This window comes from Gaeumannomyces tritici (genome assembly GCF_000145635.1).
Source record: "Gaeumannomyces tritici R3-111a-1 unplaced genomic scaffold supercont2.2, whole genome shotgun sequence".
NCBI classification, from domain to species: Eukaryota; Fungi; Ascomycota; class Sordariomycetes; order Magnaporthales; family Magnaporthaceae; genus Gaeumannomyces; species Gaeumannomyces tritici.
This window is the reverse complement of record NW_008804546.1, coordinates 6,824,163-6,849,319: the sequence shown is the minus strand read 5'-3', so window position 1 is coordinate 6,849,319 and position 25,157 is coordinate 6,824,163. Positions and strand designations below refer to the sequence as shown.

General features: G+C 49.9%; 9 protein-coding genes across 9 annotated transcripts; 6 read left to right on the top strand and 3 right to left on the bottom strand.

Annotated features, from left to right (window-relative positions):
* The first annotated feature begins 7,448 nt into the window (after window positions 1-7,448).
* On the top strand, window positions 7,449-9,794 carry GGTG_04883 (hypothetical protein). The gene is made up of 3 exons (XM_009222681.1): window positions 7,449-7,988; window positions 8,065-8,393; window positions 8,459-9,794. Exons 1-3 carry the CDS (start codon window positions 7,526-7,528, stop codon window positions 8,924-8,926), a joined length of 1,260 nt encoding a protein of 419 aa, XP_009220945.1. The 5' UTR covers window positions 7,449-7,525; the 3' UTR covers window positions 8,927-9,794.
* Window positions 9,279-10,634, bottom strand: GGTG_04882 (hypothetical protein; the record flags this gene model as incomplete). The annotated part of the gene is made up of 1 exon (XM_009222680.1): window positions 9,279-10,634. One exon carries the CDS (start codon window positions 10,632-10,634, stop codon window positions 9,279-9,281), a length of 1,356 nt encoding a protein of 451 aa, XP_009220944.1.
* Window positions 10,635-11,066: 432 nt separating this feature from the next.
* GGTG_04881 (hypothetical protein) lies at window positions 11,067-11,772 on the bottom strand (the record flags this gene model as incomplete). The annotated part of the gene is made up of 3 exons (XM_009222679.1): window positions 11,067-11,140; window positions 11,292-11,417; window positions 11,712-11,772. 3 exons carry the CDS (start codon window positions 11,770-11,772, stop codon window positions 11,067-11,069), a joined length of 261 nt encoding a protein of 86 aa, XP_009220943.1.
* Window positions 11,773-12,224: 452 nt separating this feature from the next.
* GGTG_04880 (hypothetical protein) lies at window positions 12,225-13,595 on the bottom strand (the record flags this gene model as incomplete). Its single annotated transcript, XM_009222678.1, has 3 exons — window positions 12,225-12,965; window positions 13,025-13,375; window positions 13,464-13,595. The coding sequence occupies 3 exons, from the start codon at window positions 13,593-13,595 to the stop codon at window positions 12,225-12,227; spliced, it is 1,224 nt and encodes a 407-aa protein (XP_009220942.1).
* Window positions 13,596-15,958: 2,363 nt separating this feature from the next.
* Window positions 15,959-18,136, top strand: GGTG_04879 (hypothetical protein; the record flags this gene model as incomplete). The annotated part of the gene is made up of 3 exons (XM_009222677.1): window positions 15,959-16,024; window positions 16,117-16,373; window positions 16,444-18,136. 3 exons carry the CDS (start codon window positions 15,959-15,961, stop codon window positions 18,134-18,136), a joined length of 2,016 nt encoding a protein of 671 aa, XP_009220941.1.
* A 532-nt stretch (window positions 18,137-18,668) lies between these two features.
* Window positions 18,669-21,258, top strand: GGTG_04878 (hypothetical protein; the record flags this gene model as incomplete). The annotated part of the gene is made up of 4 exons (XM_009222676.1): window positions 18,669-20,014; window positions 20,259-20,299; window positions 20,449-20,765; window positions 20,845-21,258. The coding sequence occupies 4 exons, from the start codon at window positions 18,669-18,671 to the stop codon at window positions 21,256-21,258; spliced, it is 2,118 nt and encodes a 705-aa protein (XP_009220940.1).
* Window positions 21,259-21,282: 24 nt separating this feature from the next.
* Window positions 21,283-22,859, top strand: GGTG_04877 (hypothetical protein; the record flags this gene model as incomplete). Its single annotated transcript, XM_009222675.1, has 3 exons — window positions 21,283-21,747; window positions 21,850-22,151; window positions 22,238-22,859. 3 exons carry the CDS (start codon window positions 21,283-21,285, stop codon window positions 22,509-22,511), a joined length of 1,041 nt encoding a protein of 346 aa, XP_009220939.1. The 3' UTR covers window positions 22,512-22,859.
* A 210-nt stretch (window positions 22,860-23,069) lies between these two features.
* Window positions 23,070-24,261, top strand: GGTG_04876 (hypothetical protein; the record flags this gene model as incomplete). Its single annotated transcript, XM_009222674.1, has 2 exons — window positions 23,070-23,723; window positions 23,772-24,261. The coding sequence occupies 2 exons, from the start codon at window positions 23,070-23,072 to the stop codon at window positions 24,135-24,137; spliced, it is 1,020 nt and encodes a 339-aa protein (XP_009220938.1). The 3' UTR covers window positions 24,138-24,261.
* Window positions 24,262-24,563: 302 nt separating this feature from the next.
* GGTG_04875 (hypothetical protein) lies at window positions 24,564-24,995 on the top strand (the record flags this gene model as incomplete). Its single annotated transcript, XM_009222673.1, has 1 exon — window positions 24,564-24,995. One exon carries the CDS (start codon window positions 24,564-24,566, stop codon window positions 24,993-24,995), a length of 432 nt encoding a protein of 143 aa, XP_009220937.1.
* Between the last annotated feature and the right edge of the window lie 162 nt (window positions 24,996-25,157).

Here is a 25,157-nt window from a genome sequence, read left to right as displayed (position 1 = left end):
CGTATAAAGCCGTAATACGAATTGCTTATACGTAAAAAGCCCGTATTACGCATTTGTCTTTTTTTTATAGCCTATTTTTTTAAAGCATTTGGAATTAAAAATTTGTACGCGTTTGGATTCGGCCCGTTTAGCCGAATCCTTTGCGGTTTTAACCTTTATAGTTATAACAAAACCTAGCTTTTTTACCCCCAATTTTTAATTTTAATGCTTGGTAACGAAAGTAAATGTTTAAAATTTTTCCGGTTAAAAAAGCTTTAGCGCATTAGCAATTTTTTTTCGGGTTGCAAACGGGTTTTTCGTTTCGTTGTATTTAATTAGCAAATTATAAATAATTACGTTAATTAGGTTTTTTTTTTGCTTGCTTTTAAAAAAGCTTTTTTTATTAAATTTAACGTTTTTTGTAATTATTACTTTTTTTTTAACGGAATTTAAATCCGGTAAATGTTAAAAATTTAATAACTTATTAAATATCCAATCCCGGCATAAAAATTAACTTTAAAATGCTTAAAATTCGCGTTGTGGAACTTTTTTACGTTTAAAGGATAAATTTTGCACCCGTAAGCGTAAATGCCGTTCCAATCCGGTTTTAAATCGGTTATTAAACCCGTAAAAAGCTTTAAAGCGTAATGCCGGAACTACCTTTAAAACCAATTTAAAAGGATATTATTAAAAGCGCGCATGCTTTTTAACGGTAAAAAATTTATATTTTTTAACCAAACGGTAGCGTAAATTGCTTTTGGCTATAAATGCTTAAAAAGTTTTGCGCTTTCGCGCATGCGTATCCTTTTCGTAATAACGTTTTGTTCCGTACGTTTAATTATTCCGTTGGGTTTGTAAATGTATAACGGTAAAGTTTTAATAACGATGCTTTTAATTTAAGCCCATTTTTCGTACTTTAAAAACCCTTTTACAAATATAATAAACTTTTTTTAATCGTATTTAAAAGTAGCAATAAGCAATTTGTATTATTTTTTTATTTACGTTTTCCATTTTTTAAAATTTTAATAACCGTTAATTCCTTTTTGTTTAAAATTGTAAAGCTTTAAATTTTGCGGCTATATTTATTTATTAATAGCAAAACCTAATTTATTTTTAATTTTAACTTAAGGTAATTAAATAAATTAAACCAAACTTTCCAAAAAAAGCGCATGGCCTTTTTTATAAAGCGCTTGGAAACAACGGTTATAGCATGAATTGTTGCGCATGCTTCGCATTCGATCCGTTTAAATCCTTTAACTTTAACGTTTTAAGCGTTCCAAACAAAAGCTTTTAGCGTTTGTAATTCCAAATAACCATTGCGCAAATGCCAAAAATTAGCGGTATTTTTTTGCGATTTCGTAAAATTCGAAAATGGACGCTACGTATGCGTAATACGCTTGCGGCGTAAAAATTTTTTAATTGCAAAAGTTAAAACCGTATTTTTTGGGAAAAATTGCAACGTAATTAATATAAAATAAATAGCAATAAATTTATATTTATAAAATATTACGTTGTTTTTGCGTTAAAAGCGTTTAATTACTTTTTTGTTGGTAATTTTCCCAATGCGCAAAATTGCGTTTTTTTTGCAAAACTATACCCTTTTAACGTTTAAACGGGCTTTCGAAATAATATTAATATAAAAGCTTTTTACCAAAATAACATTATAAAACTTAAAATTTCCGTTTTCGTTTAAAAAACCAAAAAGCGTACGAATGCTACGTTCCAAAATTGGAAAGTATTAAATGCCGCATTAAACCGTTTCGGTACCGTTTAATAATTGGAACGATTTTTTGTTAAAGCGCTTTTTATCGTTAACGATATAAAACGAACCGCAATTATCGAATAGCGTGCTTTCGAAATAAATATTTTTTATAATATCGAAAGCTAAAAAAACGCTTTAAAGCAAAAGCATTTTAAGCATAACCGCGTTTAAATTCCATTTTTTTTAAAGCTTAAAAACCGAAGCTTAATGCGCTTTTGGTTTGCTTTTTTTAAGCAAAATTTTTAAATTTGCTTTTAAAAAAAAAAACTTTTTAAATAATTTCCAGCGGTTTTTTTTAAAAAATTTTTAATTTTTTTGCACTTTTCGTTGCTTAGCTTGTTGCGAAAGCGTTTAAAATTGCCGGTAAGCACGTAAACGAATTTTTAACAATTTTCCGGCTTTTAAAAATGGTTTTAAATGCAAACCGGGCATTTGTACGTTATTGCGTTATTTTGCTAAATATTTCCAGTTTTTTCGTTTTTATTTCCAAATGCGCTTTCGAAAATTAAAAACGCAAGCTTTTTTTTGGTACCTAAATTATTAATGCGGTATTAAAAAAGGATTGTTAAAAATTTAATAACCAAAATATTTATTTTTCCCGTAAAATTGCCCGTAATTACTTTTTAACGGTAACGCTTTGCTTAAAAAAGGTTAAAATGCTTTATGTGCTTAAAAAAGTTAAATATAAGCGTAAAGCTTTATATTTTAAAAACGTTTTTAATTTTGGCTTAAGTAAAAATCGCTTAAAATTTTAAAAATTATTGGTTAACATTTGTAATGCTAGCGGCCTTTTTAAGCGTATTGCGGTATTTTTAAAAAATTATTTAAATTTCCATTATAAAAGTAAAAGCGTAAAACGCTTTTAAATAAATAATAATGCTACGAAAAGTAACGTAATTATTGGTTTAAGCTTTTAGCTGCGCGTTTGCAAGCGCAATAAGGTTTACGAAAAAGTTAATCCATTTAAAAAACGTTGTAACCTTTTTCGAAGCGGTTTTATTCGCGGTATTTTTTGCTTTAAACGCTTTTTTATATTTGGCTTTAAAATTACTTTCGGTAAAAAACGAAAGGGTTTAAAAAGGTTTAAAATTAAATTTTTGCGTAGCTTTACTTTTGCTTTGCTAAGCTTTTAAATAAACCTTTTTTTTCGGTTAAAAGGATTATTTGCTAAGCTAAGCGCTTAAATTTATAGTTTTTAACGTGCTTGGCCCGGGCTTTTGCTGCAAAAAAGTCGAAATCCAAGGTTTCGTTGGCCTGTACGTTGTTCGGGAACTTTAAATTAAAATTAACCTAATTTTAAATTTTTAAAATTAATGCGTTTTAACGGAACGCCGTAAATTACGTAAGCTATTGCTTTTAATTTTTAAACAACGTTGTTACGAAAAAATCGTTATTTGTGCTATTTATAATTAGTAATAACCGGAAGCTCGTAAAAGTAAAGCGGTAAAGGACAAAAGGTTAAAAGCTTTAAAAGCGTAAAAACGTAAAAGTTAAAAAAATAAAATTTAATAAAGGTTTTCGGCAACGTTCGGGGTTAATAACGGAATTTGCTTCGGCAAAAAAAACTTTATTAAAGGAAATTTTAAAAGCGTAAAAATTTTTCCGTAAAAAAATTGCGGAAAGGAAAAGGAGGATAAACGCGCTTGGAAAAGCGCGTTTGAAAACGATTTGATAAAAGTAATAAAAAGGGAATAAATTCGTGCTGCTAAACCTTTTACTTTACGTTAAAGGGTTTAAAAGTTGCCGGGCTTATAATTGTTGCAAGCAAAAGGGATAAGCACGGTATAAAGCTATTCCGGTTAATATGCTTTAAAAAAAAAAGGATTTAAAATGCAGGGTCCCGTAAGGGCTTTTGCCTTTTATATATACGTAATTCCCTGTCCTTTTTGCTTATTAAGCTTCCTTTTTAACGCTTGGAAGCGTTACACGCTTCCAGGCAAGGGGACCGCTTTTCCAATGCCTTAAGCATTTAATATTTATGCTTAAGGCTTCTTCATAACAATATATACTGTTTACTTTGTAACAGGTTGTTTAAGCGTTATATATTTAGCGGTTTGGATTTTTTATATTTGGAATTTTAAAAACAATTTGCGGCGATCCGTTTTTATAAGCGTAAATAAATTTCCGTTTTTTAACGTTAAAATAAAAGGTTGCGTTATTTTGTTTGTTAATGTATAATGTTATTAATAATTAATAAAATTATTAAAAAGTCTTTTCGATAAGGTTTAATGTAAGTTTAACTTTTTAAAACCGGGGCGGTTAAGCCTTTTGTTTTTTTTTCGAATTCGCCGTTTTGTGGCAGCGTTTAACGTTTTTTTATTTTTTCCTTTTTTTCCGGCTTTTTCCGCTTACGTATCGATAATATCGCTCGATAAAGCGTAGTTAAAAAGCCATTTTATTTTTATAAACCATTTTGTAACGATTGTTGCTTCGTTTGGCTGGTTTAGCAAAGATTTCGCCGCTTTTTTTATTGTTTAAAAAGGTTTTTTTTGTTTTTGCAAGTTTGGGCAAAGTAGCAATACGTATGCCACCATTTCCGGGTTTTAACCGCATTAATACGTTGCGGCCACGCCGGGGATTTTCCGAAATGTTAAATAACTTTAAAGCTTTAATTTTTTATTTTTAATTAAACCAGCAATAAGCTTTGGGTTTTGTGGAAATTGCGGTAAAAGCTTAGGATATTTTTATTAAGCTGCTTTTTATTAGCTTTAACGCTTTTTTTGGTTGCCGTAACGTGGTTATGCTACCTTTTTTTTACTTTTTTAGCATTGTTATTTCCGGGTTTAATTTTTTAATCCAATTTAGCGCTTTTTTATCGATAAAATATCCGCGTAATTGCAATTATAAATTTTTGCTTTTTATTTTTTAATTTCCGTTGCATTTCTTTACAAATATTTGTAATTTCTTCCGTTAAACCGCTTTTTTTTTAGCTTTTTTTCGAAATGGGCAATGCAATTATTTAGCCATATTTGGATTAAAGCTACATGCGTTTTTAATTTTAGCAATTTTTATAAGGTTTTTTTGTAAGCCCCCGTTATTGTTTTTAAATAATTATTTTGCGTTTTTACTTACGCTTTAACCATTTTTTTTGGGCCGCAACGGGGTAACGTCGAATTTGTAATAAACCGGGGCCGCGTAACTTAATGCTGCTTTAATTATAATTAAATACAAGTATTTGGTTTTGGTAAACGTGGGTTTTTATGTTATTATTGCTAAACGCGTAATAAATAGCATTTAAATTGCCATTTTTTCGCGCATTTTTTAAATGTGCTAAATTTAATTTAATTTAAAATTAATTTAAAAGCTTAATATTTGCATTGCTTTTTTTATCGTTTTTGGTTTTACCGTAACCTTTCCAAAACGGAAAGGTAACGTTAACGCGGGTTTTTTTTATTAATTAAATTAATTAATATTTGGCTGGGTTAAATTTTGCTTTAAATTTTTTTGCCCATTTTAAGCATACGTTATGGGCGGTTTTAAATTTGTTGGTTGCGTTTGTTGCGTTGCGGTTAAAGCTAATTAAATTAATATCGTTTGCAAAACCCGTAACCGTAACCTTTTTTATTTTCCGAAGCTTTTTGTACAAATTTGCCATGTAAATAATAAAAAGGATAGGTAATATTAAGGACCTTTGCGGGATTTTGTATAAAATTTTATTTTTCGCCGTATTTTTGCCGTTAAAAAAAATATTATTTTCCAATTGCTTAAAAAGCTTTTAAAAAAATTTAATATTTATTGTAAAAATTGGTATTTTTTTATTTCGTTAAAAAAACGTATATACAATACGGTATTAAAAGCGTTATTTATATTAAATAATAAAAAGTTAATTACCGCTTTTGCGTTTTAAACCGTATTTACCACTTTTGTAAATAAACGCATAGCCGTTTCCGTAAATTTGCATTATTAATTGCCCATTTATTTATTAAAAAATAGCTAATAGCTTTTTGCGGCGTTTTTAATACAAAACGCTAAAAAAATTTCCAACGTTTTTTTATCGTTTTTAAAAAAGCAATTGGCTTTTACGCATTTAAAATGTTTAAGTTTTTATCGGGTTTTTGGAAAATAATGGTGCGAAATTTCCGGAACCTTTCCGGAAAGTACCCGCGGTCCACGCATGCCGTAAACATTTCCGCCAATGCTTTAAAAAGTGCTGGTCCCATTGCTAGCAATCCCCCGGTGGGGATCCCCGTTAGGCTTAGGGCTTTCCAATGTCCTGTGCTTCGAAGGGTTCTTTTTACGTCCTTTGCGGTAATTTCCCTGCGGACGAGCAAAGGTTGGGAGGGTGGTTCGGGGTGTTCTTATAACGCGTTAATAAAAGCCCAAATAGCGTACGTTTTTATAAAAATAAAGTTAAAACCCGCAATTTTCGCCGCGTAAGCTTAAAAGTTAACGCGTTGCTTTTTTCGTTAAGTTTTTAAAAAAGCTTTTGCATTATTTAACGCGTTAAACAAATGTTAATAATTTATATTATAATGTAACGCGGGTTATATGCGCAAATGCTATTAATACAAAATGGTATTTTTGTTACGGGACAAAACCAAGGTAGTACCCGTTACACCAAAGCAAAAGAGGAACGTTGTTGTAGCTGGGGCTACAACCCATGCGAGGTTTTTATATGCGATCGTACCGTAACAATTTTAACGAATTTGCTTATTATCGTTAAGTTTTTTGCAAAACGTATTGCTAAATATAAAAAGGCCCGTTTATAGCGCAACCAAATTTTTACCGTTATTGCCCCAATCGTTTTTTAATTTAACAATTTTAAGGGTTAAATTGTGCAGCGCTTTAATAAGCGTTGCTAAGCGGTTTTGCTACAGGCTATTATAAAAAAGCTAGCTTGCAAAATCGTAAACGAAATCCCAAAACCACTAAAAAAAGGATTCCGCCATGCTTTGCTTTGCGTAATCCTTGCTGCAAAAGCTATTTAAAGCCGTAGCGGCTTTAGCTAGCGAGGTTGGCAAGGAAGCAACAAACGCAAGGGCTAAATTAAGGATTTCGACCACCTTTGCCGCGAAAGCAAGTGCATTGTCGTTTTCGAGCTGCAAATATACGTTGGGCATTTTAATAGCCTTTTTTATTCTTTTTGTAAGCTGCAAAAACGCGGTAAAACGAAAGGGGGTGGTGGTTTTCCTTTAATGTTAAAGAGTTTAGGGCAATTTGAGGTAAGGAAAACATGTGGACGTTTGCTGGAGGTGGTGCTGATGCCGATTTCAGCAGAAAGTGCGATTGGGGGATGGGAAGGAATATATTAAGTAAGCCGAAGCACGAGCCCGTAGCCAACGCTTTAAGCAACCCCGTTACATAAAGTTATTTACAGGTTAATATTGTTATAAAATGCATATATTTTGGTAGTAAACCTTAACAGTTTTTTTATCCCCAATTTATGCATTATTAAATATATATAAGTGCATATTTTAATACTTTATATAAAAGCCCGCCTTTTCGGCTATATAAAAACGTTCATTTTATATTTATAGCATTTTTATACGATTTTTAAATGCTTTATGAAAACAGTGGGTTTTTGTGAAAAAGGCGGGGAAAAGGTGGGCGAACATGGGGGGTGGGCCAACATGGGGTGCACTGACTTAAGGGCATACCTAGGACTCCAGGGCAGTGTTAGGAGGAGATGAGTCATCAGCCCACGCACGGGCCTACAGCCCACCATGCACATCTCGTAGCCCTCGGCCCTCCGGGCCTTAGCCTAGAACAAAACACCGCACTTTTCACCACTCCGAATCGCCCTCGACTCAGACCGACAAATCCGAGGTGGGCCAAGGACCGGGGATGGACCAAGAACCGGAGGAGGACGGAGGGGGGGTGTTCCGGGCAGGGCCCCAAACACCGGAGAAGGACGGGGAAGAGGTGTTCCCGGCAGTGCCCCTTCATCGGCACCAATCTTCGCTCCAAGACATTTGGCCCGTCGAGATTCCGGCTATGGACGACAACACGCGTACCCAGGCTGGCGTCCGTATGCGCCATATTCTCCAACACTGCGAGGTTGCCGCCGCAAACCAACCGCGGCAGGGCTACAACCGCCCTATCCTTGTCCGGCTCACCCACGATTATGCGCGGTCAAATGATTCCAAGACCATTTTCCTGTCGACCTTCTTCGAACATCTGCAACTTCCTCTCACGGGTAGCATCACCGATTCGGATGTCAATCTCAGCGATACAGAGGTGGAGGAGCGCCTTCGCAAATCGGTGGATGCTTTCGCAGACTACCTAATGAACAACTTCTACGTGCCGCGTAAGACTTCCTTGTCCTTTCTCTCCTTGTCCTCTCCGCCGGGCCAGTCTAATACATGCCTCTCTTTACTACCTAGTAAAAGCCGTTGCGAACCGAACTCCCCAGTCGTCCCCTATGACACATTCCGCCCTCCAAAGGGCTCAAGGCTCTGCTCTTCCCGAACACGTCGTCGGTACTTCAACTCGCATTTCGGCACTCCGCGGCGAATGTCTCCTCCGCGATCAGCACCGCTGTGTAATTTCGCGCAAATTCGACTTGAGAGAGGCCTCCAAACGTCATAGGGACGAACCAGGAGAGGCCAAGGATGACGACGAGGAACTCATCAGGCTGGATGACGTCGAGCCTTTGGAAGTTGCCCATATCCTTCCGCATTCGCTGGTTGACGCTTCTGCAAACTCCCTGGTGGTAAGTGGACGGCAACCCTGTTTCCCGAAGTCCCAACCCACTAACACCTATAACGTGGCGTATAGGATTCAACCAGAAAAACCACCTTGGACATTTTGAACATGTTCGATGTGGGAATTGTGCGCATGATTGAAGGCGTCGAAATCGACCGGCCTTTCAACGCCATCACTTTATCAACAAAGCATCATCTCTACTTCGGCTCCTTTGAGATCTTTTTCGAAGGTCCTCTTTCCAACCGACCCCCGCATACGTATCGCATCGATGCGTTTGATAGCTTTATCGGCGGAATTTCTGGTTTGCCAGTTACGCGAACCCTCTCCCTTGCCAAAAACCGGAGTGTCGACCCGCCCTCGCCTCGTCTACTTGCTATTCATTGCGCGATTGGGCACATCCTACATCTTTCGGGGGCGGGTGAGTATATTGACCGGATTTGGCGCGATGCTGAGGAATACGGAGTGCGGCAAGACGGATCGACGGATATCGGGACCCTCATTGGTTGGAAACTGGGCGGATGCGTTGACGTCCAGTCTTGACGGGCCGGCTTACCTCACCTGGGTGGGCGGCGGGATCAGGGTGTAGGACGGCGAGCAGGAGGGCGACCATGGTCTCGGCATATCTTCTTTATCCTCCATCACACCATCACGGTTTCAAGGCGCCAGTTCAGATCGTCGAATTCGTTGCGCAATTGACCACGAACACATTTTCAATTTTCTTCTTCGTCTTGGTCCCAATCTCCCGTCCTCCCCGTGCTAATCAGCGCGATGGTCCAGCCATACGCATTCCTGGCGCCGAAACCGGGGCCATCAAAGCCACCGACCGAGACGGGATAGAGATAATCAAGGACCTGTGGTGTGGTGCTGTGCTGCCCGGGCAATGCCAGCGGCATTATGCTTCCGGCATCATTTCCCGCTCCTCCACCGCCATCCGGAAGAATTCCATGGTAACGGAAGTGTTTAGGGAAACGCAACTCTCGGTTCTCACTTCTGCCCGGCACATCGGGCACCGGAGGATTTCGTTTTCCTCGCTGGCGGCCGCATGTAGCTGACGAAAGCAGTTGACCCCTAGGATGTGCATACAGGAAGACAGCACGACTCCCGCAGTCTCGATGCTGGGGGGGTTGTTGGGCGGCGCCCGGCGGTAGCCAACCGGCATCAGGCTGGGCAAGGTCAAGTCTGCCTCCAGACAGATGGGACAGTACGGCTTTGGCATGGGACCAGCCCGGTCCGACCGCATCCATCGCCGGAGGACGAGCATGTTGCATGTTTCGCTGTCTGCCTCGGCGTCGTCGTCGGGCAGCGGCGGCTCGGCAGCGGCATCGTCGGCCGCGGCGTCGCCGTGCAGCGGCGGTTCGGCGGGGAGCGCCCGCCGGTACCGCTCGTGGAGGATCCGCGACTCCTGGTTAGCGATGGCCAACATATCCTCGGCTTCTGCAACCTCCCGCTGGGCGGCCTGGATTTCAGGCTTTTCGGGGGGTGGCTGCTGCTGGACCATGGATACAAGCTGCTCATTCACGTCCGCCAAGCGCCGCTGCCCGTCGGCCACCTTTTTTCGAACCTCAACGATCTCCGGTTGCTTCAAAAGCAGCCTCATCTCCTCTGCGGCCTTTGCATTTGCCAGTTCGTCCCGCCCGCGTTCCGCCACCTCCTGGGCCCGCGCGGCGGACTGTTTCGCCGTACGCTCCAGGCCCGCATACAATGCCAGCCAGGCCTCCACGGGAAGCCAGCGGTGGATGTTATCCGTGGCAACCGTGCAGGGGGTAACTATGCCGGCTGTGGGTCCGGCGAGCATGGCGGCGTCCGCCGCTGGTGATTCCTGGACGGTCTGCAGGAGCAGCTTTGTTGCTGCGCCCCAGGACGAGTCGAAGTTTCCGGTACCGTACATAAAGTCTGCCGGGTTCTCCGCTAGCAAGTCAACCACGCCAACCTCATCAAGTCCTTCTTCGTCGTTGTATTTCAAGTTAACCCGCACGAGCCAGCGCAGTGGGCCGTCAGTGAACGGGAGCGACGTCTCTTCCCCCGCTGCCTGGACCTTGGCCACTTGAAGTAGCCGGCGGAGCGCCCACAATTGAGGGGTATCACCAGAAGGAGGGACTGGATACTGTTCAATAGTACCGCGGACTATATCCTCAAATTCCGGAACCCGGTTGACCGCTCTGCAGGTCGCCATCCGCCACACCTGCTCCTCAAAGTCCGCAAATGCGGCATGTACCTCTCCTTTGAGGAGCTGCCGAGAATAATCCATGTTGCTCGCGTGGCAGGCGAGGTGGAAAATTACTTGAGCAAAGTACTTGGGCGACGCGGGCAAGACCTGGTATCTACCCAGACCAAGAGGAGACTCTGAGGAGTGGATGATAGAGGGCAATAGAGAGGAGTGGATGGTGGTGAGTAATAACAAGAGGCGATACAAGGAGGTCGCATGTAGTCAAATTTATAGCAGACCCTATCGCAGCCCAAGTTGATCCTCGAAATGATAACCCTTTGTGTCGAGCCACACAAGTATTGGTACCCTGTCGCCTTTGTTCAATGTTGGACCTATGTGTAATGGTCTTGCGTCTTTGTTTATTTCTGTTTTCCTTTCTCACGAGCCAAGGCTTCTTCATTCGCCTATCTAGGCGCTCTCGACTTCTGGGCAATGATTGTACAGAAGAGGGCCTTGGACTATTGACCTCCGCATCTAGTATGCTCTGTTACCTGCTATCGAGCAGGAGGCTTTGTTACAGTCGTACAAAAAAGGAGAAACTGCTAAAGCTACACGACAGCACGCTATTTACTGCTATCAAAATAGCTAACTGCCGACAATTCCCAAGGCTCAATCCCCTTTCTCCACGACAGATTCGGCAATATTGGGACGCGGCAGATGATGCAAAGTAAGCCCCAATCTCTTGTATCAAGGGTATACATGGCGTGGAGATGAGGTCCAGGGCGACCTGATCAAGAATGCGCCGGACAAGATACACAACGGAAGCAAAGGAGGCACAGAAAATCACCTCGTTGTCGACGCAGCGAACAAAGCCACCAAGGGCTGCTAGAGGGGTATCACTAGTAGCTAGTAGGGCCCCAGAAGGTATCGCGGCGTGATCCTGTGGACGTTGGCGACGGCGTGCCAGACCGAAGAGGAGCCAGACAAGGTACGGCATCATCAAGAAAGACAACGACACATCCTAGTACTTGGATATTTTCTACAGACCTTGAACTCCCGAGCGGTGGAGTTGGGGACCAGAAGAGAGGAGGTGATATGACAGGTGGAAGCAACTGTCTGACAGATCCCCTCTAGTCGAGGCTAGCGCCCACCTCTCCTCCAAGGATGTATCAGACACACCTGAAGCTTGACACCACAGATAGACAGGCAATGCCGACAGCATGCCGCCAAATATAGGCATTGTTCCCGAAATGGCAATCACCAAAATCTCGTCACCTTGATTGAAACATTCGAGTGGCCCAAAAATATCCTATTGTGCAGCAAAATCCTCTCCCGACTTGTATATGGCATGTCAAAAATCATTCCACCCCAACCTGTCCGCCCAAAATAGTGTCCTACCACACCAGGAAAAACCGCACCAAATGGCACATCCCAGGACCTGCTTGCTTGTGACGGGCTTGGCGCCTTTTCTGATGTTGTCAAAAGTAGGCACAGGAGACCAAGGGCCGCCTTGACACGACTCGTTGGACTGTTCCAGGCTGGCCGCAAGGAACCCCCGGCTTCGTTGCTGCCGATCATGTTCTGCAAACTAAAAATAGGACGAAACGAAGCCCCCTGGGATGATAAGAAAGAAATAACCGGTCCCCATGGGGAACCTTGCCAGGCAAATAACAAAAAACATCCAGTCGCCATTTACTGGAGAGTGACGGTGCCACTGGTGGAGTCCTCCATGAAGATGCCGCCGTAGATGACGGCCTCCTTGATGCCCGTGGGCTGCGGGTTGGCGCCGACGGGGTTCTTCTGCAGTGCAAAGTGGTACTCACCCAGGCCCGACAGGTCGTTGGCGATGGGCTCTGTGACCTGCTTGAGGGCGGCGTTGCCGGTGCTGTGGAAGACCTGCATCGTGTTCTGGTCGAAGTCGAGCTTGATGGCAAAGTTCTCAAAGGCGCCCTCGCCGAAGGCGGTCTTGAAGATCTCCTCCTGGACGGCGCCGCCGGCGTCGGTGCCGACCACGGCGATGTTGTTGCCGTTGCCGGCGCCGGTGCGCACGTCGAACTGGTGCTTGGAGAAGTCCTTGGACTCGAGGCTGACGAGCTGGTAGTCGTGCGTCGCGTTGAGCGGGCTGGCGGCGTCGCGCTGGACCGAGAAGTGCAGCGTCCGCACGCCCTTGACGGCCACGTCGTCGAGCTGCGAGCGGATCGAAGGCAGGAGGTCGGCGCGGCGGATGTTGGCCTGGGCTTGGCCGCCCTGGGGTATGAATATGGACTTGTCGTCGATGCTGATGGCGAAGGGCTTGGTGTTGCCGGCCTTGTCGAAGATGGAGGCCGCGACGTCGGGGAAGGTGATCAGGTCGCTGAACACGAGGCCATCTCCCTTGACTACGGCGCTCTTGAAGACGCTGGCGAGGACGTTGAAGCCCTCGGGCTGGATGTTCTGTGCGATGCGTCCATCCGGCAGGACAAGCGCCGAGCCGGCCGCGCCGCCACCAGCACCAGCACCGGCACCAGCACCAGCGCCTTTACGAGCGCCGCCACCAGCACCAGCACCAGCACCGGCACCAGCACCGGCGCCTTTACGAGCGCCGCCACCAGCACCAGCACCAGCACCAGCATCAGCATCAGCATCAGCACCAGTACCGGCACCGGCACCGGCACCGGCGCCGGCGCCTTTACGAGCGCCGCCACCAGCACCAGCACCAGCGCCAGCACCAGCACCAGCATCAGCATCAGCATCAGCATCAGCACCAGCACCGGCGCCATTACGAGCGCCGCCGCCAGCACCTGCACCTGCACCAGCACCGGCACCGGCGCCATTACAAGCGCCGCCACCAGCACCGGCGTTGGCTATGTCGTCGTTGGCCGCGCCGCCGCCGCTCTTGTTCTTGTCCTTGTTGGCATTCTGCTTGCCAGCACCATTGCCAGCGCCGGCAACCTGGTTGTTCCCGGCTCCTTCGGCAGCCTTGTTGCCGCCCCTGGCCTCGAGGCCGTACGAGCCGGAGGGGACGGGGCCCGCTGCGACCGAGGCGGCCAGGACGGTGAGGAGGGTAAGGAAAGAGGTCTTCATGTTTGCGGTTCTTTCTATAGTCCGAGTGAAAAAAAGGAGCGATGGTGTGATTAGAAAGCCGGTAAAGACCGTAAAGGTGAAGAGAAAGTGGCCGGCACTAAAGAATGGAATGGGTTGCCAGAAATCAGGAGAGGAAAGAAGCGGTCCAGACCGTGCTGCTAAGAAGAATGAGGTGGGATGAAGAGGAGCAACAACGATGCCCAAGGGCTGCCGTTCAGGCAAGATATATAGGCAGGCCTCATTGCGCATCGCCAGTAGCTGCCAGGAGCCGGCTTAGGTCTACCAGGCACGGCAAGGTGAAGCGGTCTGGGTATGCCAAGAGGGTGTACCCCAGGCTGTCATGGGTCTTGTCGTCTCAAGTCGTGGCTGACGTGGTTCCTGACACGGGAGGCGACAAAGTTCTTTCCGACCCCGTTCCTAACATTTCCATGTCAGCGTTTCGACCGGCATGCCCGCATCGGTTTTGAAGAAGCGAACAACCAGACCACCGGGTTCAACGACACCTCCGAACAAAAAGAAAAGTCAACTGCCAGCGGTGCACATGGTTAGGATGCGGTCGCAACCCATTCTTGCAGAAACTAACGGTTTGCATGAGTATGGGTAATTACCCAAAACGGAAGACAGCATCGCTAACGGAGGACAGCATCGCGGACGGGAGGCGACGCCCCGACGATGGCGATGATGGGCTGGAGATGCACCTGTCTAGGCTTCGATTTAACGGTGAACTGTGCGCCACCTATCCCTGGCCTGAACGACTTGGCATCGAACAAAGTTTACGACCCCTGACTGCGGCGTGGTTGCTCGAGTCAACGTCTGCCATATTGACTTTCTTAGGTGTTATAGCACGCCTCCTGGCCCGTTTTGGATCGTTGCATTCTGCGCCCCTTGGCCGGGACGGGAGACCAAGCCCCAAACCCCAAACCTTCCAACGACCGTCTTCGGAGCTTCGTACAGGTCCCGGGACCGGGCTTGGCATCGGTGAGTTTGAAGCCTTTTGGGTGAAAGAGCAGGGGCTTTATTCTAGTACTGCCACACTGAGACGAACCACCACACACGCGCCTCCGCTGAAACGGGCGGATTGGAAGATGGACTGGACAGTCACGTGACTCTCCTACGTAGCCTCAAAGGATCACCCAGACATGACCTCCCAGAGGTGTCGAAGGGCCTTGGCCACATACCCATGTTTGTTATATAAAAAAGCTGGCGATCCTACTAGTGAAACACGATGATAGAACTGAGCAGGAAACAAAAGTGCTAACAAAAAAGAAACAAAAAGAAAATAGGAAAAAGACGAGTTGAGATCATCAGAGAGGATTTACACCAGGAGTGCATATTTTCTGGAAACCGTAACAGTTTCACGTGAAAGTCACCCGCCAAACTCGATTTGTTGAGTTCGTGTTATGCCTGACCGGGAATTGGTGGTGCCAACGAAACCTGATCGCCAGACATTTGTCTGGAAGGATACATATAGGCAGTCACGCGAGGGTGCCACGGAAAGGGCAGGGCGCTCTTACCTAAGGCGCGTGACAAATCGAACTCGGCTACCAAGGAAATGACGTCACATATAGTGTACCTTAATACGGTCTTGTTGTATGGATAACGCGTTGTACTGTGGTTAAACCCAACATCCCAGACAACAAGGGGCCAGCTGAGAAAATGGACACCGGAGAATTCAAACAGAAGATCATTTGACCCTGGTTCCTCACCAAGAAATCAGAATGGCAGCGTTGGATGCCCGTAGGGATCACCCAACTTCCGCCCTCCCGCGCCGCGAGGATGGTGAGCTAGATGGCTGACAAACAACACGCACCAGATTCCGCCTTTACTAGCACAAGCTAATGCACGGCAGCTGGTTGTGACGTATGCCAAGGGGATTAAACGCCTGTTTTTTGCTTTTCACGAGTGAATTAACACCGATGACATATTTTTATAGCCGGAATCCTCACCGCTAACGCTGGCTCTTTCGTACATCAAGATTGCAAGGAGCGACTTCCGAGAGCCATATCTTTGCTTCTTCTCGGAAACTTTGGTCCGGCGAATCCACTCCGCCCAGCTCTGGCCAATCTTAGAGGTCTTGGCTTCATGCACGTTTCAGTCATCCAACAGCTCGATCCCCAGATCCTCTTTTGATTTGACGGCCGAATCTCCACTAGACGGACTGGGAAGGAGCACCTTCGCTCCAAGGTCTCACGTGACCCAAGGCCTGTTTGTTGGTGCCTGGGCTGAGGTCATGAATTCCCAGCTGCCATCCTCAAAATCCTCCCTCGAAGAACCACCACCCCCTCTCCTCTCCTCTCCTCGACAATCCACAATACCCCCAGACGGGTTGCAGCAACGCACCGGGGCAACAAACGCACGAGACCATGGAGCGAACCGGGAGGGCGTCATTTGTCCAGGACGCGGCGCTGCTTAGGTGCGTTGCGGATCATGTAAGTCGACACCCAGTCAGACGCGCTGTTGGAGCCAGACAGGGGTAAACGAACCGGCAAGAATATTCACTGGCCGGTCTCGCTGCGTGCAGATCCACAACAAGCTACAGCTCCACCACCTCTGCCTGGTCAACAAGGCCTTCCATAATGCCTTCACCCCCAAGCTCTACGCCGAGATGGACATTATCACCACCGTCAAGGGCCACAACCGAGATTTCCTCGAGTCCCTGCCCGACAATCCGCACATCCGCCACGTCCGCCGCCTGCAGTGCGACTTTAATCACAATGGTCCCACCAACTGGGTCGTGAGGGCGCTTGTCCGACGCATGCCCATGCTCCAGGAGTTCGAGTAGGTCCTGCGGCTTTCCGTCAAGCCCTCTTCTGTTCCCCGCGTCCACTCTAACGCAAGAGCTCCGCAGGTGGGACGGCGGCACGCTGCTGCAAGAGACCATGATGACCATCCTGCTCTCGTGTCCAAAGCTCAAGTCCTTTGTCATGATCTATGAGCCTGCCGACAACCAGGCCTCGAGATATCGCTGGAATCCGCTGTTCCATCAGCCCGCCGAGGAGCCGGCGCCGGACCCGAATCCACCAGCGGATTGGCAGCTGGCTCAGGGTCATCAGATGCGTCCCACCGGCCAAGGTTCCTGCACTGATTCCGGCCATTGTGCCGACGACGAGGGCTATGTTGGAGCGGTCAAGTCAGCCCTGGCTTCGGCAGACATGCATCATTTGGTCCCATTCTCCGGCCTCACCAAGCTGACGATAGCCGAGATGGACGACCCAATGGAACGGCTCAAACACGACTGGAAGGCCGACATCCTCAAGATCCTCCTTGCTTGCCCAGACCTCAAAGAGCTGACGCTGAGTTTCAGCATCGATTGTATTCGGTTGCTGTTTAAAGACTTTGGCTGTCTCCTTGCCCCCTTTCTGGAAAGCCTTTGCGACCAATACCAGGACAGTGGAGGCAAACCGCTCAAGCTCAGGGCTCTCCGGCTTGGACTCGGACTCCTGCTTGCGCCCAGCGATGCACCCGAGGAGTATGACGCCAAGTCCCTGCTTGCGCCCAGCAACGCACCTGAGGAGTGTGACGCCAAGTCCCTGCTTGCGCCCAGCGATGCACCTAAGGAGTGTGACGCCAAGTCCAGACCTCTTAAGGCACCATACCTCTCCAAGCTCACCGACATTACGCAGCTCCAAGAGGTTTACATCGACAATCGAGGGAAGTTCGATGTTGGGAACCTCTACTGGCCGGAAGCGAGCCAGGAGGGCGACAACAGAATTGCCTGGAAGACATTTTCCAAAGATAGCACCCCGAACCTCCGGCAAATGGGGCTTGCTACTGACGTCGAGCTAGAATCTCTGGGTGAGTTCCTGGCCCCACTGGTCGGAGTCCCAGTCAGCTCGGAGATACAAAACGCCGAGATTCGCAAAAGGTCTGGGCTGGGTCAGGTCATCCTGAAGCTCTGGGACACGAGAGATTATCCATCTGGGGGCGACGAGAACGGTATCTTCTCCGTTCTGGCCAAAGAGGCGGCCGACAACCCACAAGCACCGGGGCCGGACGGCCAGGATCCAATCTGGGGGCCCTTCTTCGGCTTGGCAGCGAGCTCAAGCCGCCTTTTGGTCTACACCAGAAGCGAGGGCAAGAATCAGGGCATATTCAACATGGACCAGCTGGAAGCGGGGTTGAGGACCCTACCAGAGCTCCGCGAGCTCATCCTCGGCTGCCCAATGCATTTCGGGGGCTGGAGCAAGATCCCGTGGCCCCAGATTATGGACCTGGAGCCTGATTGTATGGAGGTGGACGACCTCGTTCACACGTTCGGGAGCCGCAGGTGGCGCAAGGACGTGGCGTCCCGCCTCGCCCGGGCCGGCAAAGGGCTCCAGGTGGTCAAGTTTGGGCGCATGGCGTGGCGGGTCTTGCGGGGCGGGGGCGAGGACGGTTCGGGGGTGACGAGGCTCCTAAGCATGGACAAGTACGAGCAGCGGCGCCGTGGCTGCGACAAGGGACCTTGCAGCCCGCTTCCAGAGTTCGCGGCCTCGCTGATTGGTGCGAGTTTCAGCTATGGAGCTGGCGTTGGCGTTGACCACGACGCTAGGATGTGGTGAATATTGGGCAGCACCGCCTGGGGTTTTGGCACCAAGCATCGACAATCCTGCTTTGAAGTTTGTGCTTATTGTGACCTCCTTTTGGCAGTTCAAATATTTTGATAGCAGCAGATACCGGGTGTGCTGTCGTGCTATTTTAGCAGCAGCCCCTGTTGTGTGCGCCTGTAATTAGGCCTTCTGCCCGGCAGCGGGTAACGGAGGATACTTGGTGCGGAAGCTAATGGCCCAGGGCGCCTAGAATCTCAGTAGCCTTCTTTATTCACCTAATGCTACGCCATCGAACAAAGGGATAGCAATGCCATTCTGGCGGGCTAACGTGCCAAGCCCTGCCTCCCGTCGGGAAACAAAGGGGTGAAGTGTGATACGAAAACCATTGGCGCCTACTACGCCTGGGCGTTTTTATAAATTTATAAATTTGGATGGGGTTTAACCTCGGGAGTGCCAGCTACCTCCCAGTTCTTGGTCTGTAGAGATTCCAGGTCTTGCCTACCTCGCCCAAGTCCCGTGCCCTTCCTCCTGCCACCCTGAAAGGATGGCAACTCCGAAGCTCCTTCTATGGGGGGACGTGGATGCCGCATTCCTAGACTTCGAGGAACAGATCTGGAGAATGGCCACGTGCCGGTTCCCGTGCCGGTTGGGCATGCAGCAGGTTTTGGACATATTCGCCAGCATGCCAGAGTTGGAGATTCCAATCCCTATGATGGGTGAACCCGGATTCCCCAAATTGTGGGCGCTCTCTCGGCTATGGTTTCAAATCAAGATTTACCAAACAGTGCCGAAGGAGGGGATGCAATCCTTGCACAACGATATACTGCGCTCTCTCGTGCGGTCTCCCTGGGATTGCAAGGATAGTACCCATCATCCCGTTGACCTCCTGATGGGCGACGAGGAGACATTCATGTACGGGAAGGGGGACTTCGACTCGTCCTGGGGCGCTGCCAGTAGGTCGATCCTGCAGGCCTTTGGGAAGGCGGCCGAGGCACAGGAGGGCCCTCCTGATGTGCTCCAGGGACTCGAGATCGGCCATACTCCTCCGAACGCCCTCGCCGCAGATACCGTTCATCGCGAGCTCTCCGAAAAGGCCTGGCTGGAGCTGCACGAGCGGCTCGAAAGCAGGGCGAAGAAGTGCGCCGCAAGGGCGGAGCAGGTCGCGGTGCGCGCGCGGGCGCAGCTGGAACTGACGAAGCTTGACAGGGTGCAGGACGACCTGCAGGAACTCGCGGCCGCGGGCCATGTCGTGAACATGCAGCGGCAGCTCATAGATGTGATGGAAGCGCAGCGCCAGCAGCAGCAGCAGCAGCAGCAGCAGCAGCAGCAGCAGTCCATGCCAGACCAAGGCCAGGCCTTGGCCTCGGAGCGGGAAATCACGGCCGCTCGGGATAGGCTGTCCGCCGCCCGACAGCAGGAGCTGGCCGCCCACAAGAAGCGAATGCTGGCCGCCGCTAGGTGGCCGCAGCCCGACGGCACAGACGCTGCTGCCGCCGCCGCCGCCGCCGCCGCCGAGGTCGGCGAGACGTGCAACTTCGCCATGGTACAGCGGTGGATTCGGTCAGACAGGACCAGCCCCCCGCCAACGATCTACTGCCCCATCTGCAGGGAGGCCGAATTCACCCTTGCCCGTCTTAGGCCGGCCGGCTTCGCTCCCCCGGCGGACGTCGGCCCCGAGAGTGGCACAGTGTTGAAAGGCTGCGGGCACATCCTGGGTAGCAATTGTTTCCGCGACATGCAGGAACACAGCGACAGCGAGACAGACGATGGCTTTCCCTGTCCCATATGCCGCGTGAGATCGATCCCCGGGGAGTGCACGTCGCTAGATATTTCCGTTTTCCAGGAGTTTCTCAAGCTCGCGGTGCAGGAGCGGGAAATGATGGATTGGCCGTAATACCAGCGGGGCTGGTATCTGACCTGGGCCAGGGCTCCGGGGCCTTGCATTGCCAGCGAAGATATCCGCGCGTGCCGGTGATCTCGCCAATCCAGATCCCCCATCATTAGCGAATTTTGGTTAGGAAACACGAGACACGGCTTCCTTCCGACTGGTCGAAATCAAGTCTGATTTAAATTGTAGTTTTCTTTGTCCTGCGCAAGCGGCGGGGTTTAACATCACATCAATATCCACCTTCAGCGTCCACCTTCAACTCTATCCCATTATGACATGTCACTGCTGTAAGCTCCTTTTTCTTTGCCTTCTTTGCCTTTGGTGATATGTGGCGGCGTATGCTGATATGACACCGCCGACAAAAAGTCACTCAAACCCCAAGCAAACCGGGTCCGGACCGTCATCAACCTCGATAGTATCTAGAACTTCGCGCTAGGTAGCGCAGGTGTCGAGGACCCGGACGCAGACAAGGCCTGGCAAAAAGCCATCCCGCCCGAGGTGTGGATCCCGGTCCCCGCGAGCTACAACGACGTTCTCGTCGACGCCAGGGTCAGGAACCACGTGGGTTGGGTCTACTACCAGCGCTACGTCACCGTCCCCAGGTGGTTTGACGGCCAGGGGTACTTTCTCCGCCTCGACGCCGCGACGTACCACGGGCGCGTCTACGTCGACGACGGTTTGACGCCAAATCAGCGTTTCAGATGGCGGCAGGGTGCGGGTAACGCTTCTCGACGAACAGGACGTCACGGTTGGGTCAGTCAACAATTTCACAGGCTCCATCAACGTTCCCTCGCCGCATCTCTGGAAGCCAGGCGCGGCTTACCTTTACCAGCTGCGGGCAGAGATAGTGGCGGACGGGGACGAGGTTCTAGATTCGTACGACGTGTCGGTCGAGATCCGGTCAGTCAAGATAGCCGGCAACAAGTTTCTCATCAACGGCGAGCCCTTTCATTTCACCGGTTTCGGCAAACACGAGGACAGCCCGATCCGCGGCAAGGGCCACGACCCGTCGTGCATGGTGCACAACTTCGGGTTCATGCGGTCCATGGGCGCCAACTCCGATCCCCGACCCGACTCCCGGGCAAGGAGGTCTACATGGCTGGGCGCTGGTTGGATTCGCTTCTTTGCTTGCGTGCCTTCCATCACCGTCGCATTTTACGTGGCCCCACCCCCGCTCGAACCCGGCTGGGCTCTTGGCCGCCGCAAATCATGCGGGGATGCGTTTATCGCACGTTTCAATCCGTAGCCAGGCAGCGCCAACCGACTTGTGATGCAGCGAGGGCGGGTCCACGTCCCCTGTTTTTTTTTATTGACCGTCTCGCAGGCTTGCACTTTCCCTGCTGGCCAAAATGCATTAATAGCCGTTAGGGCACCGTTCTTCACATCCTGGATTGCAACTTGGCTGGCTCCCTTCTCCAGCTCCCTCTTTCTACCCGTCTCCTCCACCGCAGTCATGTCGCGCGCAATCGACAAATTCCCCGACCCGCCCGTCAAGCGGCCCACCAAGATCATCGGCATGGGCTGCAGCCGCACCGCGACCCTGGGCCTGTACAAGGCCCTCAGCATCCTGGGCTACAACACCCTCCACATGATCGTCATCATCAACGGCGATGCCGGCGGCAAGCACCACGACCCCAAGATATTTTATGAGGCCATCGAGTCCCATACGAACCCCAAATCGGGTATAAAACCATACGACAAGGCAGACTTTGAGAAGTGGTGGGCCGAGTACGACGTGAGCATTAGCTTCCCCCCTGCCCATATGCCGAAAGGCCACCAAGAACTGACTGACATATGCCCGAATTCCCCACCACGAAAAAAAACAAAAAAAAAACAGGCCGTCCTAGAATGCCCCAGCTACTTCCCAGAGGCCATCCTCGACGCATACAAGGACGACCCGGACGTCAAGTTCATCCTGACGGAACGGCGGCCCGAGGGCTTCGCCAAGTCGTTCCGCAGCTCTATCGGCAGCTTCGAGACGGGCGTGCGCAGCTTCCCGCTCAGCTTCCTCAAGTTCCTGGACGCGCGCAACTACTACCTTTTCCGCATGGGGAGCAGGCTGTGGGACCACTGCGCCGGCGGCGTGCCGCCGTGGGACGACAGGGGCGACGCCAACCTGAGGAGTTTCTACAGCGACTAGTGAGTCTCTCACGCCCTTGGGAAAGCTCGAGTGGTGCCCTAGTGCGGTAGATGATGCTCACAAGAGAAACCAACCCATAAAACAGCATGGCCAAGGTCAAACCCGCTCTGCCCAAGGACCGGACCCTGGTGCTGAACCTCGAGGAAGGGCTGGGCTGGGAGAAGCTCTGCGAGTTCTTGGGCGACGAGATTCCCGACGTCCCCTACCCCCGCACCAACGACCCCAACGAGTTCAAGAACATCGTTTCGCCGCACATCGAGGCCGGCCTCAACAGGGCCATGGGCGTCGTGGCCGGCGCCGCCGCCGTGGCTGCAGGCGTGGGATTCTGGTTGCTCAAAAGCCACGGCCGCTTCCGCTGAGGGGCGTGGTCGACAGTGTACGGATCAAAATACTTGCGAAGCGTAAAGGAATGAGATTTCTGGACATGCCTATATTCTCGCTGTTTTTGGATTTGACTGGAAGCCTGCCTGCTTCTGAGCTGTTGATTCATCATACGGGAAAGCATATCAAATCTACAAGCCGAGCATCTTTAGGCGATGATGGCATTCGGCCACTCATGGGTTTTCCTATTCCATCTTCTGAGGCTTACCTCCTTTAGCACAAGACAGATAATTAGCCCCTTTGCCGTACTGTTTTGATGTTTTCTCTGCCATAAAATACCACAAAGAGATTTCACTACAAAAGTCTTCTCCACGCTTTGTGATGTGGGCACTGATTTCATTATAAGATCATATGCCACGGATAGGACAATGGTCTGGTGGTAGCCGGCCGAATTATGGGAGCAACGTGCAAAAAGAATGAACAAAAGGAAAACAAAGACCAAGTTTACAACAAAGACCACCCGTGAGTGACAAACACGGGAGATCTACCTACCGAGAGATGAGTCTGGCTTTGTACCTATGCAAGTGCATCAAAACATGACTCTTTCGTTCTGTACGGCGCCATCTTGCCAGCTTCTCTTCCACTTTTCGGCTATCGACACCATCCACTTGCACTTCGGCTATCGACACCATCCACTTGCGCTTCGAGACAAAACTAGGAACCCAGTGAGCATCGCAGACTTCAGGCGATACTGCTGTACTGGTAAACATCCCTCAAAAACTCTCGGAACAGTTTCGGACGACACCATGCAGGACAACGTGCCCACGACAGACAGCACGCCCAAGACGGGCAGCATGGCCAAGAAGGGCAACGTGACCAAGACGACTTTGTTCACCGGTCCAACGTCGCTCGATGAGCTGAAGCAAAACCTCACCCCTGCTCAGGCGATCCAGATCTGCATTAGGCCGCAGTCCCTTCCAGAGGCCAAGAGGTGGCTCTGCGAAGAATACCGCACCTTTGAGAAAAACCTCTTCACGCTCCTGACTTTCGTCCTGGAGGGCGAATTGCAGACAAAGGAGACCCTCAAGATCAAGGTGAAGCAGGCCCTGCTGAAGCTAAAGGACAACACCCCGTCGTACGCCGTCCTCTCGCGCCTGCTGGCCGGCATCCGTGCCCTGCGGTCCGACTTCCCCAAGACGCTCGTCGACCCCGACGACATGCTGGAGATGCGGCGCTTCCTGGTGCGCGAGGCGGTCTTGGCCCCGCATGGCAAGACGCGGCGCTTCCTGGTGCGCGAGGCCGTCCAGGCCCCGCACGACAGCGACGACAGCGACGACAGCGACGACAGCGACAACGGCGACGACAGCGACGTCGACCACCACGAAATGTGGGGGCCGTTCAGGCGCTGCGAGGAGGAGGATGTGGTGACCGAGGCCCTGTTCGCCGGCGGGAACTGGTTCACGTCGTGGGCCCCCGCCATCGAGGCCCTGGCCCTGGTCGTGGCCCCGACCCCGGAGTGGGATGGAGAGGGCCGCCGGGCCACGATCATGCGCCTCAGCAACGGCGTCCTGCTGTCCTCGGACTTTGTCGTCGCCAGGTCGCGCCATGTGCGCGAGCTTAGCCAGGGTAGATACGTCGGCATGCACTTTGGCAAGCGCTACTAAGGCGGCCAGGCTGCAACAAGGGGGATGAAGGGGTCGCTTCTCGACTCGCAGCACATGGGACACTGGCAAGACAACAACAGGAGCAATCTAGGAAATAGGAAAACATGCATAAAATTGGAGACCGAAAGTGACGTGACCCTAGAAAAACTACTTGTAGGATAAGTTTGGATGGTGACTTGTCATCTGAAGCGCACACTTTCTCTACACAGGAACATTAAATTGAAGTGATGGCCTCCTCAGTACGCCCTGTAACGCAAAACCCAGCGGGCCTCGGGTATTCTTTGTGGACAAGAGACACGCGGGAGTCCTCGATGGTGGAGATGATGGTCGGAGAAAGCTCTGATTTTTCCTTCAATCGCACAGTTCTGGCCTCCTCAAAGCCGTCAAGAGTGTCAGTGCCGGCGGCAGCAAACAGCCGCCTGGAGGATGTGTCCGCGGGCTGGGATTGCACCCAGGCTAAACTTGAGCCCCGTGATACCCCGCGTGTTTTCATCGGCTGTGGACCGAGATGCCGCCGCTGTGCCTTGCCGTGATTGGCTCGTGGCGAGGGACTACTACATAGTAAGCGAGGCCAGTGGTGGTTTTGGGTGCCAAGACTCGTGGTCTGGTGTCGGCAGCGGCCAGCAGCCCCGCCATCCCGGCGGCAGGCGCCATATTTGTCGGTATTGTCCCCAGGGACCATGTTCCAACCGAGCCGCCGTCTGGACCCGCTGGCCAGCCAGCCTATTCCGCAAGAAGCTCTCCAAGATGGCCGCGGCCAAAAGGGGATGCCTGGCCGCTGGCCACATGCAGGAACAGCCCACACCAACTGCTCCGCACGCGGAGCCTGTGCTCCCGCATTTCCTCCCTCGGCGATAGCTCACACAGCCCGACACCCGTCACACACTATCTAGCCCGACGAGCCCATCCCCGGCGAGCCCTCCCTATTCGAGACGAACGGCCCGCTGCGGCGACGCCTGCACCGACCTTGATTACCCCAAATTTCGGCCATCTCAGCTTTCGCGCGACCTCCCCCGTCAC

Bases quoted from the DNA above. Each gene is read 5' to 3' on its own strand.
- GGTG_04883 (XM_009222681.1), top strand. From the start codon at position 7,526: ATGGACCAAGAACCGGAGGAGGACGGAGGGGGGGTGTTCCGGGCAGGG. The intron at 7,989-8,064 runs GTAAGACTTCCT...TTTACTACCTAG, and splicing joins GAACAACTTCTACGTGCCGC to TAAAAGCCGTTGCGAACCGA. The intron at 8,394-8,458 runs GTAAGTGGACGG...CGTGGCGTATAG, and splicing joins CTTCTGCAAACTCCCTGGTG to GATTCAACCAGAAAAACCAC.